This window comes from Bufo bufo, chromosome 4, assembly GCF_905171765.1.
Source record: "Bufo bufo chromosome 4, aBufBuf1.1, whole genome shotgun sequence".
NCBI classification, from domain to species: Eukaryota; Metazoa; Chordata; class Amphibia; order Anura; family Bufonidae; genus Bufo; species Bufo bufo.
Window position 1 is genome coordinate 498864920 of NC_053392.1, and position 21569 is coordinate 498886488.

The 21569-nt window shown below is 41.5% G+C and overlaps 1 protein-coding gene across 1 annotated transcript in view; it reads right to left on the reverse strand.

The window, feature by feature from the left end:
* Positions 1–5131: 5131 nt before the first annotated feature.
* CDC42EP3 (CDC42 effector protein 3) overlaps positions 5132–21569 on the reverse strand; it is a 33196-nt gene continuing 16758 nt past the window's right edge. The window contains exon 2 of the mRNA XM_040429610.1: positions 5132–7454. Coding sequence (XP_040285544.1) covers positions 6462–7232 — 771 coding nt within the window. The 5' untranslated portion in view covers positions 7233–7454 and the 3' untranslated portion in view covers positions 5132–6461. The remainder of the gene's footprint in view (positions 7455–21569) is intronic.

The following is a 21569-nucleotide window of genomic DNA, read 5'->3' on the forward strand; positions in this document are numbered from 1 at the left end:
ACGACCCCACATAAATAAGTGACTTGTGTGCTACCCGCAAAAAATGCGACTAGCACATGCATGAAAGATAAGTTTGTGGGCATAAGGCCTAATCTTTTCTTGCTACCCTTTATTCTGAATTCTATTTGGCAAATTTACCCGTTTGTACTATCGTTATATTTTAGATTTTCCAAAGAATTAGTTTGGTTCATTAATCAAGATATTCTAGCAACTTTCCAAGAATGGTTGGTATCATGTGCCTTTTGTTGTCTCCAAGGTCAAATTCTCTGAAGTTCTCAGCAATACATGGGGTCAAACAGGAAAGGCTGTAATGAGTAGGAAACATTTTAACTATTTCACAAACTATGTGCTCAGTGCATGGTTCAAATACGCTGCACAAATACTGTATACTGGTCTTGGTCCATAAAACGATCTCTTACCTTCTCAGTTACAGAGCAGTGTATGGTATTTCATGAAAGACAAGATAAGTCAATTTACAAGGGTCATTTATGTGGTCTTTCTCTTGATGGCCTCTCTGTTCACACCTGTTTCAAATAATTGAACTCACTAGGATCTAGTCTTGACAGTTCCTATGCATGCTATGCCATGGGAAACGGCACATAGTTATTTTAGACATGAAAAGACTGCAAGTGGCGCATGCCTGACAGTCTGAACTAATGACCAAGCGTTAGCTTAACATAACACAGTAAGTCTGAAATACAGCACAAGATCAGGAAGCTGTAGATATAGATATGTAATATACAGTATATGGATGTGATATATGTATTAATATCTGGGCCCCATGCAAGCAAACGTTCAGTCTATCCCTGAAAGCAAAAGCAGGAATAATATAATTGTAATGGGACTAAAAAGCAAAGAGTAAAAAGGAAAAGAAGTCTGCAAACATACTATAACAAAAAGAGTATAAAGAGAAAGCACAGGATCCAACTTTACAGGCTATATGGCCTAAAGTTGCCCATACACATTTAATAGATAAATGTTCAGTTGGCAGCTATTACTCCCAGCGCCCCATACACATGCATGCTTGTTTGTTCAAGCGTGCATGGGTTGTCAATGGAGACAGTGGAGTAATCTGTTGTCAGACTCCCCTGGAGGCCACTCATTTCCTCTAACAATAGGATCAGGAACTGATGTTTGATCCTTCCTTTCCTCCATATCATTTGTCGGGGTAGTCAGGAGGCCTCAATAACACAAGATTGGCAGTTAGTCCCATCAAAATCGGCAGATTTGGCAGACTTTTCCTTTATTTGTATGGAGGCCTTAAAGGGGTTCTCCAACGTCTTAACAAATTTTGGCTGGATCTCCCAACCCGCCAGACCTGTGGAGGGATGCAAACCTACTTCTACCCTGAAACTTGGTTTTGGCTCCTCCAGTCCACCGCACACTGATTCCCACTTGTAAACTTCCAGCATGGACGGGGGTCATGTGTACCACTGCATTGGTGACATGTCCTGAAGCAAAATGTGAACCAGTGATGTGCTGCTCGAGGAACACATTAGTGTTGTGGCCAGTCATTGGCTGCAGCAGCACATATGAAACCAGGTGCATGTCAGAAGTTTATAAGCGGGGACCAGTGAACACAGTGGTGAACTAAAGGAAGCAGAATGAAGCAGGCACAGAGCAGGTAAGTATGCTTCTCTATAGCTGGAAAACCAATTTAAAGGGGTTTTCTGAATGTTTTATACTGATGACCTATCCTCAGAACAGGCAGTGGAGTGCCCAGGGGGGAGTGGGGGCGATCTGCCCCGGGTTCCGGCTCTCACAGGGGTGCCACTGCCAGGCCCAGAAGCAAGGAGCGCTTTCATCAATCCAGGTAGTGAAATCCCGGCGCAGGTGCGCGCGATGACGTCAGGGCCGTTTCTAGGGGCGGGCGGGCCGGGCGGCCGCTCGGGGTGCTGTCATAAGGGGGGCGCCGGCAGGGGCGCCCTCTTGTCGTTTCTCTGCCTTGCGCCCTGGCTCCCTCCCTCTGAGATCTCGCCTGCCCTGCGCCCGAGTGCCGAGTCCTCTCACTCTTCAGACAGTGCCCGTACGTACTACCGAGTCCAGTCACTCAGCTCCGGTACGTGCGGGCGGCACTTACTGACATCACACGCCTGCTCCTCCCACTAGGCGTGTGATGTCATACAGTGAGTGAGTGAGCGCCGCACTGCCTGCCTGTTACCGCCCGCCCTGAGCCCCTGAGCAGTGCTGATGCTGAAAAGAAGCCTGCTGTGAGGCGAGTGATGGTCTGTGGGGGGGAGCACTAATTACAATGGGGGCGGGGGCCACTGTGGGAGACATGAAAATGGGGGCCACTGTCACTGTGTTAAGTTTAATAAGGATCACTATGGATATTATTTAGAATGGAGGCTGCTGTGGGTGTCATTACTCATTATAACTGTATAATGTCTGATAGGCCTAGTCCTGAGCTGAGTTATATTACCCTGCCCATGCCCTGTATAATAATGTACCCATCCCTGATCCCCAGCGGGGTAATATAACTAAGGGGTATCAGGGTACATATTATACAGGGCAGGGTAATATAACTCAGGACTAGGCCTATCAGACATTATACAGTTATAATGACACCCACAGCAGCCTCCATTCTAAATAATGTCCATAGTGATCCTTATTAAAAATAATGTCCCCCCACAGGCAGGCTCTGCGGGCGGCGGCGCTCACTCACTGTACGTCACGCGCCGCCGCCCGCAGAGCCTTCCTGTTACCGCCTGCCTGAGAAAGAAGCCTGCTGTGAGTGAGAGCCTGAGTCTGTGGGACAGTGGGTCACTGGGTGCGTCACTGTGACCGTCCGTGCAATGTGGTGACACATTTTTTACAATGGGGAGACACTTATTTCATCGAGCAGTTTTGAGGGGGGGGGGATTTTTTTTTTTACCCTCGCCCTGAGAGAAATTTTACCTAGAAACTGCACTGGATGATTTTATTGTGTGGGCTTGTGCCGGGACTCAGCAGCACAGTGCCAGGACTCTGCGAGCAAGCACAGGTGAGTATTTAACTTTCAGTTGTTTTTTCTGTTGTTGTTTTTTTATGTGCCAACTTTGGGGGACATCAGGGGGGTGCACACAGGAGGACATCAGGGGGGTGCACACAGGAGGACACGTGGGGGAGAAATATGGTGGGTTACTGTGTGGGGGAAAATTATTATTTTTTATTTTATGTGCCAACTTTGGGGGATATGAGGGGGTGCACACAGGACATGTGGGGGGGGGGGGAATATGGTGGGATACTGTGTGGGGGCCGATTATTATGGGAGGTATTACTATGTGGAGGCAATAATGGGGGCAAATTGCTATATGGGCAATGTGGGGGAAACTACTGTGTGGGGGGCAGTGTGGGGAAACTACTGTGTGGGGGCAGTGTGGTGAAATTACTGTGTGGGGGCAGTGTGGAGGAAACTACTGTGTGGGGGCAGTGGGGGGGAACTAATGTGTGGGGGAAACTACTGTGTGGGGTAAAACTACTGTGTGGGGTAAAACTACTGTGTGGGGGCAGTGTGGGGGAAACTACAGTATGGGGCAGTGTGGGGGAAACTACTGTGTAGGGCAGTGTGGTGGACACTACTGTATGGGGCAGTGTGGGGGAAATTACGGTGTGGTGGACACTATCGTGTGTGGGGCACTACTGTGTGGGGGAAATTACTATGTGGGGGCAGTGTGGGGGACACTACTGTGTGGGGGAAACTACTGTATGGGGGAAACTACTGTGAGGGGGGCAGTGTTGCTTAGTTGCCCATAGGAGCCAATCAGATTCCACCTTTCATTTTTGACAGCTCTTTTGGAAATCCAGTTGTACTTTACACCAGTTTGATAAATTACCCCAATTATGTCACTATTTTTTCAGCAGTATAGTACCTGGGGCATTGGGGGGGGGGGCACAACGGGAACAGTATTGGGGGTGGCAGAAGGATGACACTGTGGGGACACCAGGATGGGGAGGTTGATGGAAAAATTTAGAAATCTAACATGTCTGTGTTGCAAACTCTATAGAGACGAGATGCGGCTGAAAGAATTTGTCATGTCTGTCTAACGGAGAAGAGGAAAGAGAAGGTCTACATGACAGGAGATGTCCCTGGATGTACGAGGTATGTGGTCAAGTATTGGGGGGAAGGGTGCCAGAGAAAAGACCCGCCCCGGGTGCCAATCACCCTAGGCACGCCACTGAGAACAGGTTATCAGTATGCGATTGGTGTGGTCCGGCTTTCTGAATCCCCGCTAATCCGCTGTTTGAGGACTCCTTGCAGCTTACTAAGCACAGTGCCATCCATTGGATAATGGGTGTGCTTGGTATCGCAGCTCAACCCCATTTAATTCAATGAAACTGAACTGCGCCTAGGCCACATCATGTAACTGGCCTAAGAATAGGTAGTGGTGCTCATCGGAGTTCTTCAGCCTCTTCAAACACTTGATCAGTGGATTTTACTGGAATTGGAGCCCCACTGATCAGATATTGATCACCTATCATGCTACAGATGTGGTAGAGTTAACACACATGCTTTATGAGACGTGTTATCTAAACTAAATGCGTTAAGCAAACACCTTAAATTGCTTTTCAATGGCTTTTGTTTCAAGATAACGCGATGAGTTATGGACGGATCCGTTCAGATAATATAACCGTCTGCATCCGTTCAGAACGGATCAGTTTGTATTATCTTTAACATAGCCAAGACGGATCCGTCTTGAACACCATTGAAAGTCAATGGAGGTCGGATCTGTTTTCTATTGTGCCTGATTGTGTCAGTGAAAACGGATCCGTCCCCATTGACTTACATTGTGTGCCAGGATGGATCAGTTTGGCTCAGTTTCATCAGATGGACACCAAAACGCTGCAAGCAGCGTTTTGGTGTCCGTCTACAAAGCGGAATGGAGACTGAACTAATGCAAACTGATGCATTCTGAGCGGATCCTTTTCCTTTCAGAATGCATTAGAATGCAAACTGATCCGTTTTGGACCGCTTGTGAGAGCCCTGAATGGATCTCACAAACGGAAAGCCAACACGCGAGTGTGAAAGTAGACTTAAAAGTTTGTGTGTTAACCCTGCTACATCTGTATGTAGTGTAATAAGTCTGCTTACAGAGCAATACAATACCACCATATGAAATAAGTAGGCTGCAGATTTTTTTTACATTTTATGTAAAGTCAATTTATTTACCTTTAATATTTAACATTTCCAAAATATAAGAAATGCATTTAAAACTTAATGCAAACAAAATTACAAGTGCTTTTCTTTTGTGTTCATAAAGTGGCAGGGTAAATCCAACAAACACTGGTTACGGTATTGCAGATGAGCTACTGTACATACTATTGGTTGTATTCATAAAGGGAAACTCAACACTAAAATATATGGCCCTCGTAACTCTCCTAGTTAAGTGAGATACATAGAAAAGAAAAATAAAGCAACATAACATTGGCATGGTAACACATTTGATCCCATATACAGACACCTGCAATGAGTAAAATATGTAACTTATATAAAATAATGTAATTTTGTTTCCAACTATAAATTAGAGTTTAGTTTCCCTTTTACTAGCTAAAATCTATAAATACTGACTTCCAACCAAGCTGTTAACTATTTATTGTAGGTATTGTATCAATGTGTTAAACTAATGCTTCATTTACAAATGTAACATAGAAGCTTTAAGCATTTGTAGGACTAAGGTAAGAAAAAAGATGCACATTTGTTTGAACACTCACAAAAAATACACAATAGACCTGCAATGAAAAATCTACAAGCAATACAAATGGTGATGCCATGTCTAAAAATACAAATGTTGCAGTTAAAATGCAAAGGCACATAAAAGGATAGTGAAACAGAAATAACTTATGGTCATTGCAACGGTTCATGTAGTTTAAAGCTTGGCATCAAATAATCCTTTAAGTGAAAGGAAATTTAATAACACTTCTTGCTAAAGCTGAATTGGCAATTGAAATAGATAATAAAATGCAAAATTCATTGACATGAATAGAAAAATACAAATTAAGTAAAATGAAACGTCTGCCTCTTGTATACAGATAGTGAACCATCCCCAACCATGTAACATGTTTGTAAAAAGATTGTTGTACAAACCTGGGGAACATCTTGTTAAGACCTAAAGATGTCCTTATAATAGCATAGTCCAAAATATTATGAGATCTCAGACTAGAATATGAAAAAGATATGGTTTACTGAGAAACTGAAAATCTACAGATGTATCTCAGGCTAGTGGATATGTAACTTTACAGCCATGATCCACATGTATTATTCATAGCATGACCAAAAACTTTCAAATAATACATTAAAAATGGAAGGTTAGCGTTCATATTTACATTAGTTTCATATTAAGAACAAAAACGGAATCCTTCACTCCAATATTGCTACTAATCATGGAAAACGTGCCCTGTGAAAATCTATCCAAAATGTAGATCAAAACTGATGAATATTGTATAGGTACCATGTGTCTGAAGAATGCTGGAAGTTAACAGTTTTATGGTTTGTTCTTGTCCATTACATGAAGCACCTCATCCAGAAGAGAAGGGCCCAAGTCAAGCTGCAGAGTTAGGAAAGATCCTGCCAAGTCAGAAAGAGATTTCTCTGGTTTTAAATCAGTGTTCTCAATTTCACAAGGACTATGGCTATCTTCAAACAAGTCAAGCCCTTGCCAATCACTATACTGTTCAGAGAGACTAGATGAATGGCTTGACCTTCCGTTTGTGGAGCAAGATGCAGAGCCACTGACTTTCCATGAGCTTCCACGGTCGAATTGATGCTCACTTTCATAAGGCTCACACTTTTCCATCAACTTTTCCTCTAACACAGGCTCACAACTGAGTGTGGGTGACTTTGAAGGGCTGTAAGAGTCTCTTTTAGAGTTAAAAGTCACTGCAGATAACAAGGGCAAGACCAAAGCTTGTGAGCCACCAATTGTCGGCAAAGAAATAGCATTTTTAAGAACGGGTGAAGATGTGTCAGAAAACATTGAGTCACAAGTGCTGTTTGCCCTCAAAAACTCATTGTGTCCATTCAAATGACTGTTTCTTTGTCTTCCTTGGTTTCCTGGCAACAGTTCATAGTTACCTTGTAGAAAAGAGATATCACCAAAGACATCATGTTGTCCATCTTTTCCAATGTGTATGGTGTGCCGAAAATCTCCTAATGGTGGGCTGATCAAGTCTGAGGACAACACGTCTCTCAGTTTAAATTTTTTACCCTTCTTGTTGTTTCCAGCCTTTAGGTAAATGGGTGTCTTAGCAGGCATCTCGATTAGGTCTAAGGTAACAATACAGAATAAAATGAACCAATTTAAAGTTTATGTTTCGGCAGAACAGTCACATTCTTGTAGATAATCTCAGCAACATTCTAAAGTTGTAATTGAATTTCTGATAATCTCAGACTTCTGGACAAGCTTGAGGTCTTCTAAACACAATTGCCAGCAATAAATAGTATGCGTGATGTGTTTTTTCCCCCAAATTATGGGAACCTACAAAACATAGAAAACAATGCATCAATAACACATTTTTCACAGGTCATTCATTTTCTTTCAACACATCAATTAGTGAAAGATCTGATGGTTCCACTCTGCAACTTTACTTTGTGAAATAGATTTCCTCCACTAAACCACATGAAAGAAAATGGGACAGCAAGGTCATGTTAGCCTCTTTATGACTTCACTACTACACTACTATTTCAATTAACATTCTGTTCTGCTCCTACAGGTCATTTTTTTTCTTTAGGATCTGTTTTTGAAGATTTTGTTTTAATAAACCATAAATTCCAAATTCCCTTTTCTGGTAACTTGATTCAAGTTTAACAAAACAATGATCCAGATGTATGTGTCTGTGTCTAAAACCTATCTAACAAGTGTCACAAATTGGGGCATTTTTGGTATAGAGTTAGACAAAAACGTCTAGCGCTTTACTACATTTACATCCAGCCTGAGCCTCTATGATGAATGGGGTGCAGTTCTAGACAGCCAACACGCTACATGTGAAAGTTTCATTTTATATTAGACAGTACTTCAAGAGTGAGACTGTTATTCAGTATACCTCATGCACAGCAGCATATTTAGGATCAACATTGTAATCATCCTAATAGCAATCTATAAGCCCCTGGTGAACCTACTGTACATTCTCCTCAGATTTTCATATGGAGACACATGGAGGTTGTTCTTCATAGACATTGGTGGAGAACACTGAGCCTCACAGAGATGCATAGAGACATCACATAATGCCACACAGCAGGGGCTTTACTGGCTGCTGAGCTGGTCATCATGGGTGCCAGTGGTTACCAATAAGCCACTCTGGTCAAAGTATTTAGACACAGGGCTAAGGCAGCAAACAAAATATTTGCCTGAGCTGAAGCAATACCTAGTTAGAACTCTGCCGTGTGCATCCATACTACAATCCAGATTCCCCTACATACCATGTGTATGAGACAGCAATCTGGTTGATTCTTCTTGTCTCCTTTATATTACTGAGGAGGGTAATTTGCAATCCACTTAAATGATGAGCAGATACTGGCAATGACAATTATATCTCCATATAATTACACCCTCTAAGGCTCCCCAGTAAAAATCTAAATGACTTAAAAGGCTTTTTGCGTAACAAGCGCTAAATCTAGCATTTCAATGAGATGTTCAATGTCGGCTTGATCTAACCTTTACTGTGCTCTTGTGTAAATGCATGAACACACAGATATTTCTAATGCTTTTTCATTTGGTGACACTTAACAACACCCATATATTTTCTTTTCTAGTATCATTTAAGAATTACTATTTGAAGTGGAAAACTAAAAAGTAGAATTCCCTCTATTGCAGGGGGCCAAGCAGCTTGAAAAATGCAATTTAATATTATTAAAGTACTACTGCCCAGCTGTAAGCCCCTTACCAAACATATTACAGAATAGAGAGTGCAGTGGAGATGCAGTGGCGGCAGTGTGGGCATCAGAAGTCACGCGGGTGACGGGGAGCAAGGTAAGTACAACCTGTATGAGAGGGCCGGGCATTATAGGGGTTGGATAACCCCTTTAAGGGTTTGGTGGTTATTATGACATGTGTATTATTAGAAAACGTCAGTTTTTTATATTGAATATCTTCAAATGGATGACTAGAACATAAAAACTGGTACTACAGATGATCAGCATATGCCAATACAGAGCAAATATACTGTAGGCCTTCAGACGGTAACATATAATCCCACATAAACCCAGATGTGTACAGAGCTATGAGCCCTATAAGGATATGTCATAAAATGAATTCAGCACAATGAAGTGACAACAATACAATACAATACAATTCGGAATTTTAGACTACCCGGGATGCTCTTTAATAGGGCACATGAAAGGTAGCCCCTCCCTGACAAAAAGGGTATACAGGGTTGTCTTATTGAGACATTAATAACTTAAAGATTATTCCAGGAAATGACTTCTCTCTTTGTTGTTCTTTAAAGAGAAACTGTGTCCATGATAATGCAGTGCATGTTCTAGAGCAAGAGGAGCTGAGCAGATTGATATATAGTTTTATGGGACACATAAAACTTGCAATTTATTCATTGAAATCTCTGCTCTTTCTGAGCTCAGCACAGCAGCCCAAGTGGGCAGTCTTATCAGTGATTGGCAGCCTTTCCAGTAGTAGGTATACATAGATAGTTGTCGATCACTGATAGGACTACCCACTGGGCTACTGATCTCAGAAAGAGCAAAGATTTTTATGGATAAATAACAAGTTTTATTGAATCTTTACCCACAAAACTGGACATAAATCTGCTCAGCTCCCCCTGCTCTGTAATATGCTGCCTGCAGTGCATTCCTGTGGTGACAGGTTCTCTTTAAATCCCTGTATCATGCTCCTCCCGATCATGCCCTCAACTAGCCATACCACAGAGTATCAATTTTTCCCGGAGTGTTCGTTTCATTACAAACTAATTTACATGTGGTCTAAGTATTTCGTGTTAATGACATTCAGTTTTGCTGACCCCATTTCACGTCAAATTTTAAGCTACAGTTTTAGCTTATGCCAAAAAACTAAAATTTTCTACATTCTTATACGTTTTATGACATTACAAAAATACTTTAAATCCTGTTTCCTTGCACCCTATAGCACCATAACTGAATTTCCAGCAGTGTTATTCAATGTATTTATTGGACCTAAAGCTATTACATAATTATTTGTTCTTGCAGAAATAAAAAGATTAAGAGAAACGCTGATGGCTGAAAATTTTTGCAATGTTGCTCTCCAAAGTCATCATTTTGCTGCTATGAAAACAGCTTTGAAAAATGGGAGGAAAGAGACTGTGAAATGAAGCGATGCTGAAGATTTATCCCAGTGCTGCAAGTGCTAAATCATCAGAAAAGAGGATTCTGGGAGTGTATGATAATGCTGGCTGGGAGCATAATATATGTTTCTTTCAGATTTAATGGACATTGACCAGAACATTGCACATTCTTCATGCGTTCTTACAACAGGTTATAAACATACTGATAAATTATATAGAATAAGAGCAATTTAATATCTAGAAACAATTCCTCGAGATTATACAAGATCTGGTACCTTTCATTATATGTCATATCCAAATCTGCATAAAGTCACACATATCTATATAATATTATACTGTGAGAGTACTATCACACACTAAAGAGACAAAAGCACTTATACTGTATATAAAAGATTTGTTAACTTACAAAGCATTAAAGGGGTTGTCCACGAAAAATATTGTACAGTTTTAAAACCAGCACTTGGATCTGAATACTTTTGTAATTGCCTTTAATTAAAAATTTTGCATAGCCACTAAATTATTTAAAAAAAATGTATCTGTATAGCGCCACCTACAGTTTGTTTTTTCTTATTTATTTGACCTGCTCATTGAAAAGGCCGCACATGCTCAGTTTCATCCTTCAACTGCCTCCTGAGTTGTGATAGGAAGAGCTGAGGCACACCCCCTTAGTTGCAGCAGAAAAGACACTCCCCTTGAGCTGTCAGCTTGATATAAATCAAGAAAAGCAATGAATAGGGAGATCTCTGGATCCATGTGAGGTACAGGGCTGGTTCTAGCTTTGTTATAAAGAGGTCGTCATGTACTATATGATGTCTGATTTCTGATGTCTAATTTTTTACATTAGTCATGGGATAACCCCTTTAAGGAAAAACACACCAGAATGGCGGCCCTGCATTTGCCATTGTCGGTCTGAAGAACATTATGATCTAAAATCATGATGTTCCCATCTACTGTACCTTTTCCAGAAGAAACATTATATACGATAAATGATATTAGAGGAAACTAACAAGAGATGGATTGACCCATATCATCACTGGGGTGTTGGCAATTTTTATTCTCGAAATCCTCCTCAAACATATGCAATTTAGCCATGGTGCAGCAAGTCTGTTCACATGGATCATATTTGCATATTTCATAAAAGAGGCTTATAATCTGATCTCTGCCATGAATATGCTAAAAAGTTTACAGCGGATCTGCACTATCACTGGTCTGTGGTTATTCAATAGGGCTAATCCTCTGTCCTTCCACCCAAAATAAGTAGCATGCTTATTTTTGCAGATTTTTTTCTGTAGCACAGCTAAAATTCAACCAGAAAATTTACAGTGGCATGTAAATGAAGTTGAAGAAAACCTCATTCACATTTATGGAATATGGACTGTTGTTGGACTTGTCGCAGATTAAAACTCATAATCTGAGCCAAATCTGTGTTAAATCTGACACATGTGATCTGTGAGCATATTCTGACTTCAAAAACAAAAAGGATTTTACAGGCATAACTGATCCCCACAGTAAACTGTCCTCCACGTTCACACTGACTCCTTCTACAACAACATTCATTATAGATAACACAGTATCCACCATTCACAATAGATGATGATCACAGCTCACCTCCTCCCCCTCCCTGCACAATGACTTCTGCACAGGTCACAGAACATGTCTAGAAAACTGTATGATAGGATTCAACGAGTCACCTCCAGACTACAGGTTCCGCTGGTCCATGTGGCTACTATAAAACATATCTCTGAATGCTGTAAACAGATGGCTCCCTTCATAATCATGTACACAAAATAGAATTGAAAATCTACCATTCAAAAATAAAGACATAGGAGAGGGGAAGACTATGTATCAGTATCTGGCAAAATTAATTAAAAAAATATAGTTGATACATTCAAGACATAAATCTCTGGAGGATAAAGTTCCATGGGGGATCTTTGGGTTCAAAGGGTGTTGAATAAATCCATATTCAGCTTGCTCCCCCTAGTGGCAGTCTTGAACAGCAGGAATTTATGTATTAAATCAGTCCATACATACAACCCCTGTTACGAAACCCTATTACAGTAAAGTATTAAATTGTTCATTATAAGCTAAAGAATTTATTAATGTAATAAAAAAAGTAATGACAGTAACACTTTAGGGCATATTATATGGTCAGATTTATGAAACAGAAGTATTATTGTATTTTAACATTTTGCCCCACAGCGGTCCAATGATCTCAGTGAAAATAAATCTACACCGACATCAAGTGACAACGCCAGGCTTCCTGCCCGGATAAAGAGATGATTGAAGAATGTCTATGACACAGCTGTTTGCTCCACTATCTGCATAGATATAGAGATGACTGGTGGATGCTTCTGTAACAACTGCTATTTGCAGACATCAAGATAATGTTACTGAATATCCCTGGGCAGTTTTCTGGTTGAATGTGTGCAAGTCCTGATTAACAAGGATCACACATGACAAGATGAATGGATATTTAATGTGAATATACAGCAATTAGATGGCTGTTTCATGGCTTGTTGCCTCTTAAAATATACAGAAAGTATTCTTCATGAGTCACGAGTTCGGCAGATAGGCCAAGTGGGAAGATACTCCCTATAACGGAAGGAACTTGTAGAATTATATAATAAGTATGTGTGTATAGGCACATATGTAGTCTTGGTTTGTATTGGGAAATGTATTCACTCTGAAATAACTATTACAATTCACTGGCTTTAGCAGCATCCTTGGTTAACCAGGTGATGCCACTGTTGCCACAAGTCAGTTTTTGAACTTTCTTCCCTCCTAGATACCTTATTCCATGATCAACTGAGAGTGGTATAATTGTAAAGTGGAAGCATTTAGGAACCACAGCAACTCAGCCACAAAGTGGAGACCACTTAAGTTTACAGACCAGGGGTTGCTGAGGTGCATAGTGCATAAAAGTCATCAATGCTCTGCTGACTCAATAACTGCAGAGTTCCAAACCTCCTCTGGCCGTGACATCAGCACAAAAATTGTGCATCCGGAATTTCATGGCATTGGTTTTCCATGGCCATAGGAACCACAGCAACTCACCCATGAAGTGGAGACCACTTAAATTTACATAACGGAGATGTTGAGGTGCATAGTGCATAAAATTCAGGTAGGGTTGAAAAATATAGCAATACTGCCACTGAGGTTTTATGCTATAAATTTTTCTGCATTCATTTTTCGGCATAAATAGCATGATAAATAAGGCTAATTTCACACTTGCGTTTTGTGCGGATCCGTCATGGACGGATCCTTTCACATAATACAACCACCTGCTTCCCTTCAGAACGGATTTGTTTGTATTATCTTTAACATAGCCAAGACGGATCCGTCTTGAACACCAATGAAAGTCAATGGAGGACGGATACGTTTTCTATTGTGCCAGATTTTGTCAGTGAAAACGGATCCGTCCCAATTGACTTACATTGTGTGCCAGGACGGATCCGTTTGGCTCAGTTTCACCAGACGGACACCAAAACGCTGCTAAAAATGGGTAAATGGGACTTCAATGAATTTTTCTGGTTTCTTTTCATATACCGTTATATGTATGCATTATCACTGCATTGTATACCATGCAATACTGTATGTATTAAGAATGAATGAAATATGTAATATATTATGTCACAAAAAATTGTGCATATACAGTATATGTAAAATATTTATGTGCGGTACATTTTCGGTTTTTTGTGCGGTACATTTTCATGTGGCAGTTTTATAAATTTCCGCTTAAGTTATAAATGTCTGCAATAAGGAGCTGAAGTTTCTGCAATGTCTAATTATAGTTTTTGACAAGTTGTGCGTGCTGTTAATTGGCAAGTTAATTCCAAGAATGCAGCAAACTATCCTTTATATGGTTAATTATGATGTTGTAGCTATACAGCCGGTGATTCAAATAATAAAAATGTTTTAATAACTTCACTTGGCAGATGTCAGCAATGTCTCTGGAATAACAATGACTGTAAATTCTGGCAAGTAGACAAATAGAACTTCAGTTGCTGCTTTCTTTTAAATACAACAAGGAAATGAGTCATATTCTAGTTTTCATCTCTCTAATTCATTCATTTTAAAATTGAAAAAACTCTGAACGCTCTATTATGGCACACGAACTAAAGTAAATGAAAGCTAAAGCACAGGGCATCGATAGCGAGTGAAACGTTTGTTCATGATCATCACTCTTTCAGCTGCATTCCCATGCAGTGATCATCCCTCCATAGGGATATGAACAATCGCTAACACAATTTCATTGTTTGTCAGCAGTGCATCCTTGTATACACAAGGCAAAGCGTTACCCAGCAGTGCTTGCCTAGTTCGTTTGGTGGTCCCTTTACACAGGGAATCATGGGGGCGAGCATTTGTATGAATATTTGTTACAGATAATTTTTCTGTTTCTCAGCCATAAGGGTTCTAAGTGTATTGCCTAATATAGGTTAGGGATTGTTCACTTCTCTGTTATGGATTCCGTCATTGTTTCCCGTTATAACATGGTTATAACGGAAAAAAAACGGAATCTATAACACGGAAGTCAAAACAGAAGCCTTTAAGAGGCATTCCGTTTTGATCCTTCATAATAGAAGTCTATGGGCAGCATAACGGATCCGTCTGGTTTCCATTATGCAGGAGTCCATACCTGCATAACGGAAACCAGGACGGATCCGCTATGCTGCCTATCTATAGGCTTGTATTATGACAGAATGCAAAATGGAAGCCTTTAAAAGGACTTCCGTTTTGCTTTCCTTCTTAATAGAAGTCTATGGGGAAGCTTAACGGATCCGTCTGGTTTCCGTTATGGAGAACGGAACAAAAGTCATGTCAACAGGACTTTGTTTTCCGTCTTGCATAACGGAAACCAGACGGATCCGTTATGATTGCCCATAGACTTCTATTATGATGGATCAAAACGGAATGCCTCTTAAAGGCTTCCGTTTTGACTTCCGTCTTATGGCTTCCGTTACAACCATGTTACAATGGAAAACAATTATGGAATCCATAACGGTGATGTGAACAAGCCCTTAAAGGGCTTGAAGATATCCTGCATGGTATTCTAGGAGCTGTCTTTTTCCAATATTTTTATTAAGCAGAAATATATAGAAGATAGCCATAGAAATAAGATAACTGTAAATTTGAATAAATTAAATTAAATAAATTAAAGGGGGTTTCCATTGCACAGAAGGGGTTTCCCCACTTTGGCCATGTCACATATTGACATGTAGGCATAAATAGGCTGTAGATAGGACACTGATATATTTATTGTCACAATTATGTGTGGTGGTCATGAGTATACAGAATATCCACCCCAAAGCTGAAGTTATCAGTTGGGAGTTGCATTACCACTACAAACACCAGGTCCTAGCAACCAATCAATCTAAGGGTCCATTCACACATCCGAAGTGTTTTGCGGATCCGCAAAACACCGGTCCGGCACCCCAATAGAAATGCCTATTATTGTCCGCAGCTGCGGACAAGTATAGGACATGTTCAATTTTTCTGCAGAGCCGGGGACCGGTAGTTCGGGGCTACGGACTGGAAATGCATTCATCTTTTCCGTCCCCATTGAAAATGAATAGGTCCGCACCTGTTTTGCATAATTGCAGAACGGATCCGGACCCAAAGTGCGGACATCTAAATGGAGCCTAACTATATTCGCCTAAGACCACCTTTCCAGGAATAACAATAAATGGCTTATTCTTAGCATATTCTGTCAAAGTGTTATTCTTTGGGGTCTAATTCCTTGGATCCTCACCAATCAACAGAAAGAATGTGGTTGATCTATAGTACTAGGCACAGCTTCATGTAAGGTGCCATTGAAGACTCAACCACCGTGGAAAAGAGGTAAAGCCATTTTGTTCTGCTGATTGGTGAGGATCCCTAGTTTCAGATTCCCAATAATCACAAATTAAGGGCCTATCCAAAGAAATGGTCCAAAGGAATATTCTTGGAAAACTTTCTCAAAGAGAAATGTAATGTATATGTCACTAATTCTGGATTTTGAGGGTTCAAATCATCTATTTGCTTTAAAAAAGTTAAGGAAATAATTCTTTAAGGATATGACTGTAGCTACAAAATTTGCCAGACTTCCTGAATAGGTTAATGATGACAATTTGTGATACCCTTTGTGAAAGCCTCACATTACTTTATGGAGAGAAGCCAGGAAGTGACCAACAGAGCGCTCCTGCACTGTAATTCCATCACAAAACTAGCATTAAAACCACTTCCTTCAACTTCAGGAAGTGTTTAATGATGACCAGCACACTACCAATAAAGGAATAACTTTCTCTGAGTCATCGTTTTCCCTTTTCCATTGAAATTTTTGAAAGACTAATATAATGGCAACCATGTATTCAATGCACCTAAAAACTAAAGCTCCTTTTACATTTAATTCAGCTGTTTCTGGGTTATCTTGGTCGCTTGAGTAGCAGATGTTGGGATACAACCACTAATGGCATGCATTCCATGGTACATTAAAATTGTCACCCAGGATCTGTGGAAATCTGACAATCCCTAAGGATACTACAAAAAGTGCCATATGTGATTGTCATCAATTATATCTTACCAATCTAAAGGGTTTCTCATCAGTGTTGGATTGGGTCCGCCTAGAGGAAATCATTCTTTGGCGCAACCCTTATATTATCAATACAGTTTAATATGTTTTGAATCAACTACATAGACCCTAGTGGCAAGTGATTAGCTCCAAAGTCAGCTAAAAAATATATTTTTTTCTCCTGGGCCTTTCAGGTCCACTATAGTATCAGAGCCTGGGCAGACTGGAGAATCCTCGGCTACTTTGGTGGACCAGTCCGAGCCTGTGTCTCTTCACAGACAATAGTGGCATATTGCTTGGTTGTGCCACCGATGTACAATCAGAAGGGGGTCTGACCTTTCATTGGGGCACAGGAGTGTCAACTTGATACTTCTGGGCCCAAATTAAAAAGCTAGAATTGGGCCCCCAACTATAACTGTCTTGGTGTAAAGAGCCTTCTTAGGCTCACTCAGGCTTGCAACTACAACTGCATTTCCTATACTTACAGTATGTCCCTGCTCTGACCCTTCAAGATACCCAAAGTCACAGCTGCCTTATTGTTGTGTTACCTTGTTTCCTGGCATTTAGGATGCTTTCACATAGTTTCTATCAGTGGTAGACATTGGGAGGATTTCCCGAACCATACATCCGACGGATCTCACTGTATGAGTGCCATCTGTCAGCCATAGGCTCTTATGTTTTCATATGTATGTTTCAGGTGTCTCAAATGGAATGCATAGTTATTTTAAGATCTTTTTGCAAGTTAATCTTTTTGACAAAACACCTTCAACTCTATTTGACTACATTGTGCTGATCATCATCTGTCTTTAAACCAGAAAAATTTAGACAATAGACACAATAGTACAGATAATTGCAAAAAAAAAAAGTGTCACAAAGAAAACAGTAATGGTTCAATCCTTCTTAGAGAGTTACCGGTTTATAACAAGATTAGTAATAACATACGGCATTTATGTTTCCATAAGAAAAAGAACACCACTTGCAAAAGCAAGCAAAGGAAGTATAATTTACAGCTTAGCTGCAATAACCAATATAATCCCCAGCATAACACCCTCATAATTCCTTTCAAACTTGGCAGAACAAAGCTGTGGAACACACAACTAAACAATAGCACCAGACCAAAACCTAATATTTTATAGCCCAGTATAAAAGCCAAAATGTTTCTACACAAACAAAATATGTTTTAGACATAGTTATTAGTGTTGGGCGAGCATGCTGGGCTGAACACTAATTATACTCGAGCATCACGATGCTCGGCACATCACGGTGTTCGGCCGAATACCGCGTGTGCTCGAGCGAGATGCTCAAGTCTCCTCCCCGCATGTTTGTTGGCTGCTATGCAGCCAATAAACGTGCAGGTAAGTACTGCTATTCACTGTACTGCCGTAGCCATGATGGCTACTGGCATTACAGTGATTGGCTGGCCGAAACGCATCAGTCTTAGTCAGGGAGAGCTGGAGAGCAGAAGGGAGAGATAGTGTAAAGAGTGAAATAGTAATATTTTAGCTTTCATACTTGTTATAGACCCAAAAATCCTTTTAAGGGCTATTTTTGTGTGCGGCAGCAATATATATTTTTAGCGCAACCTCCACTAAATTGCTAAAACTTGTTAGAGACCCAAAAGTCCTTTTAAGGGCTATTGTTGTATCTGACAGCAATATATATTTTTAGAACAACCTGCGCTAAATAGCTTGCAATTGTTTGGCCGCTGCAGACAGTGACATTATCTGCGCTACAACTCCTGTCTAACGTGTGCGCAGCCTAAAAATATCTGTGACATCCAGTATAATTTTTCCGTAGACGATGTCCGCTGCGGACAGTTACATTACCTGCGCTACATCTCCTGTATAACGTTTGCGTATCCGAAATATCAGTGACATTCAGTCTAATTTTTTTGCTGCTGGCGCCAGCGACGTTACCTGCGCTACATCGCCTGTATAACGTTTGCCCATTCTAAATATCAGTGACATTAATTCAGTGTAATTTTTTATTAGCCGCTGGTGACAGCGACATTACTTGCGCTATACCTCCTGTATAACGTTTGTGCAACATAAATATCATCACATTAATTCAGTGTAATTTTTTATTAGGCGGTTGTGACAGCGACATTACTTGCGCTATACCTCCTGTTTAACAAGTCCGCATCCCGAATATCAGTGACATTCATTCAGTGTAATTTTTTATTAGGCGGTGGTGGCAGCAACATTACTTGCGCTACACCTCCTGTTTAATGTGTGCGCATCCTAAATATCAGTGACATTCATTCAGTGTAATTTTTTATTAGCTGGTGGTGACAGCGACATTACTTGCGCTATACCTCCTGTATAACGTTTGCCCATCCTAAATATCAGTGACATTCATTCAGTGTAATTTTTTATTAGGCGGTGGTGTCAGCGACATTACTTGCGCTATACCTCCTGTTTAACGTGTGCACATCCTAAATATCAGTGACATTCATTCAGTGTAATATTTTATTAGGCGGTGGCGACAGCGACATTACTTGCGCTCTACCTCCTGTTTAATTAGTGCACATCCTAAATATCAGTGACATTCATTCAGTGAGCTGTGGCTCTTGCCACTCAACCTAGAACCAGGCATGGTTGCGTCTGATAATGGCCGTAGCTTGGAGGTGGCTTTGGAGCTCAGCAAGCTCACACACATACCATGCCTAGCCCACGTGTTCAACCTAGTGGTTCAGCGGTTTCTCAAAACCTATCCCAATTTTCCTGAGCTACTGGTGAAGGTGCGCCGCGTGTGTGCTTATTTCCGCAAGTCATCGACAGCTTCTGCCGGTCTGGCAATGCTGCAGCAAGGCTTGCAATTGCCAGCTCACCGACTGTTGTGCGACGTGTTGGTCAGGCTTTGTGAGCAGCAGACGCAGTAGTGGAAAACCAGCTGCAACATGATAGTCGCCTTTCCAGTCAGCTTCTCCTCTTCACAAGCGACGAGTGGGCATGGATGTCATGTGGGCATGGGAGGTTCTAAGCAACTTTGAGGAATCGACACAGATGGTGAGCGGCGATAACGCTATTATCAGCATAACCATTCCACTTCTGTGTCTACTCAAACGCTCGCTGCTCACAATTAAGGCGGACACTTTGCATGTGGAAGAGGTGGAAATGGGGGAAGACAGTACACAGGGTGATAGCCAGACCACCCTCAGTTCGTCTTCTCAGCGCAAATTGGATGATGAGGAGGAGCAGGAGACGGTTGCCTCCGCTACAGAGGGTAATACTATGGAAGTTTTATTCCATCTGTTCAGCGTGTATGGGTAGAAGAGGAGTAAGAGGATGAGAAGATTGAGAGTCTTCCTCCTGATGAGGACAGCAAAGTCTTGTCTGTTGGGACTCTGGCACACATGGCTGACTTTATGTTAGGCTGCCTTTCCCGTGACCCTCGTGTTGTATGCATTTTTGCCAACATCGATTACTGGTTGTTCACCCTTCTCGACCCCTGCTACAAATAGAACTTCTCATCTCCCATTCCTGTGGTGGAGAGGACGAGCAATATGGTGCAATACCAGAAGGTCCTTGTGGAAAAATTGCTCCAAAAATTTCCAGCTGACAACGATGGTTGTAGATTACGTAGTTCCTTGGCCAACCGAGGAAGGGAGATGAGGGGAACACACAGCAGTTCCAACAGAGGTAGGGCAACACTGTCCAAGGCCTGGGACAGTTTTATGACACTCCGCCAGCAGCCTCAACCTGATGCGCTGCCTAGTGTCACAGGGAGGGAAAAATTTTGGAAGATGGTGAAGGAGTACGTAGCAGAACGTCTCAGCCTCCTCAGTGATCCCTCTGTGCCTTACAACTATTGGGTGTCCAAGCTGGACACGTGGCACGAACTGGCGCTCTACGCCTTGGAGGTGCTGGCCTGCCCCACCGCCAGCATTTTGGTTTAGTGCTGCTGGGGGCATAATAACTGATAAGTGCATCCGCCTGTCAACTGAAAATGCTGACCGGTTGACTCTTATAAAAATGGACAAGGCCTGGATTGACCATAACTTCTCTACTCCACCAGAGGAAAGTGGCTGAACATAAAGACACTCTAAATGTGGCTTTTATGGTATATTGAATACACTGTATTCCCATGCACCCTTTCCACCACTAAGAAGGGTATATGATTCAATCTCCCATTTCTTGTCCTCCTCCTCAATCATATCAACATGCTTATTAGGCTGCCCTCGCTTCTAATGTTTTAGAGGGTCAGCTCAGCAGCAGGTCCTCACCCATAATGTTTTAGAGGGTCACCAGCAGGCCCTCGCCCATAATATTTTTGAGGGTCACCAGCAGGCCCTCAACCATAATGTTTTTGAGGGTCACCAGCAGGCCCTCAACCATAATGTTTTTGAGGGTCACCAGCAGGCCCTCAACCATAATGTTTTTGAGGTCACCAGCAGGCCCTCAACCATAATGTTTTGGTGGGTCACAAGCAGACCCTCGCCCATAATGTTTTTGAGGGTCACCAGCAGGCCCTTGTTCTTAATGTTTTAGAGGGTCACCAGCAGGCCCTCGCCCCTAATGGTTTAGATGGTCAGATCAGCAGCAGACAATCGCCCCTAATGTTTTAGATGGTCAGCTCAGCAGCAGACCCTCAACCCTAATGTTTTAGATGGTCATCTCAGCAGCAGACCCTCAACCCTAATGTTTTAGATGGTCATCTCAGCAGCAGACCCTCACCCCTAATGTTTTAGATGGTCAGCTCAGCAGCAGACCCTCATCCCTAATGTTTTAGATGGTCAGATCAGCAGCAGAAACTCGCCCCTAAGGTTTTAGATGGT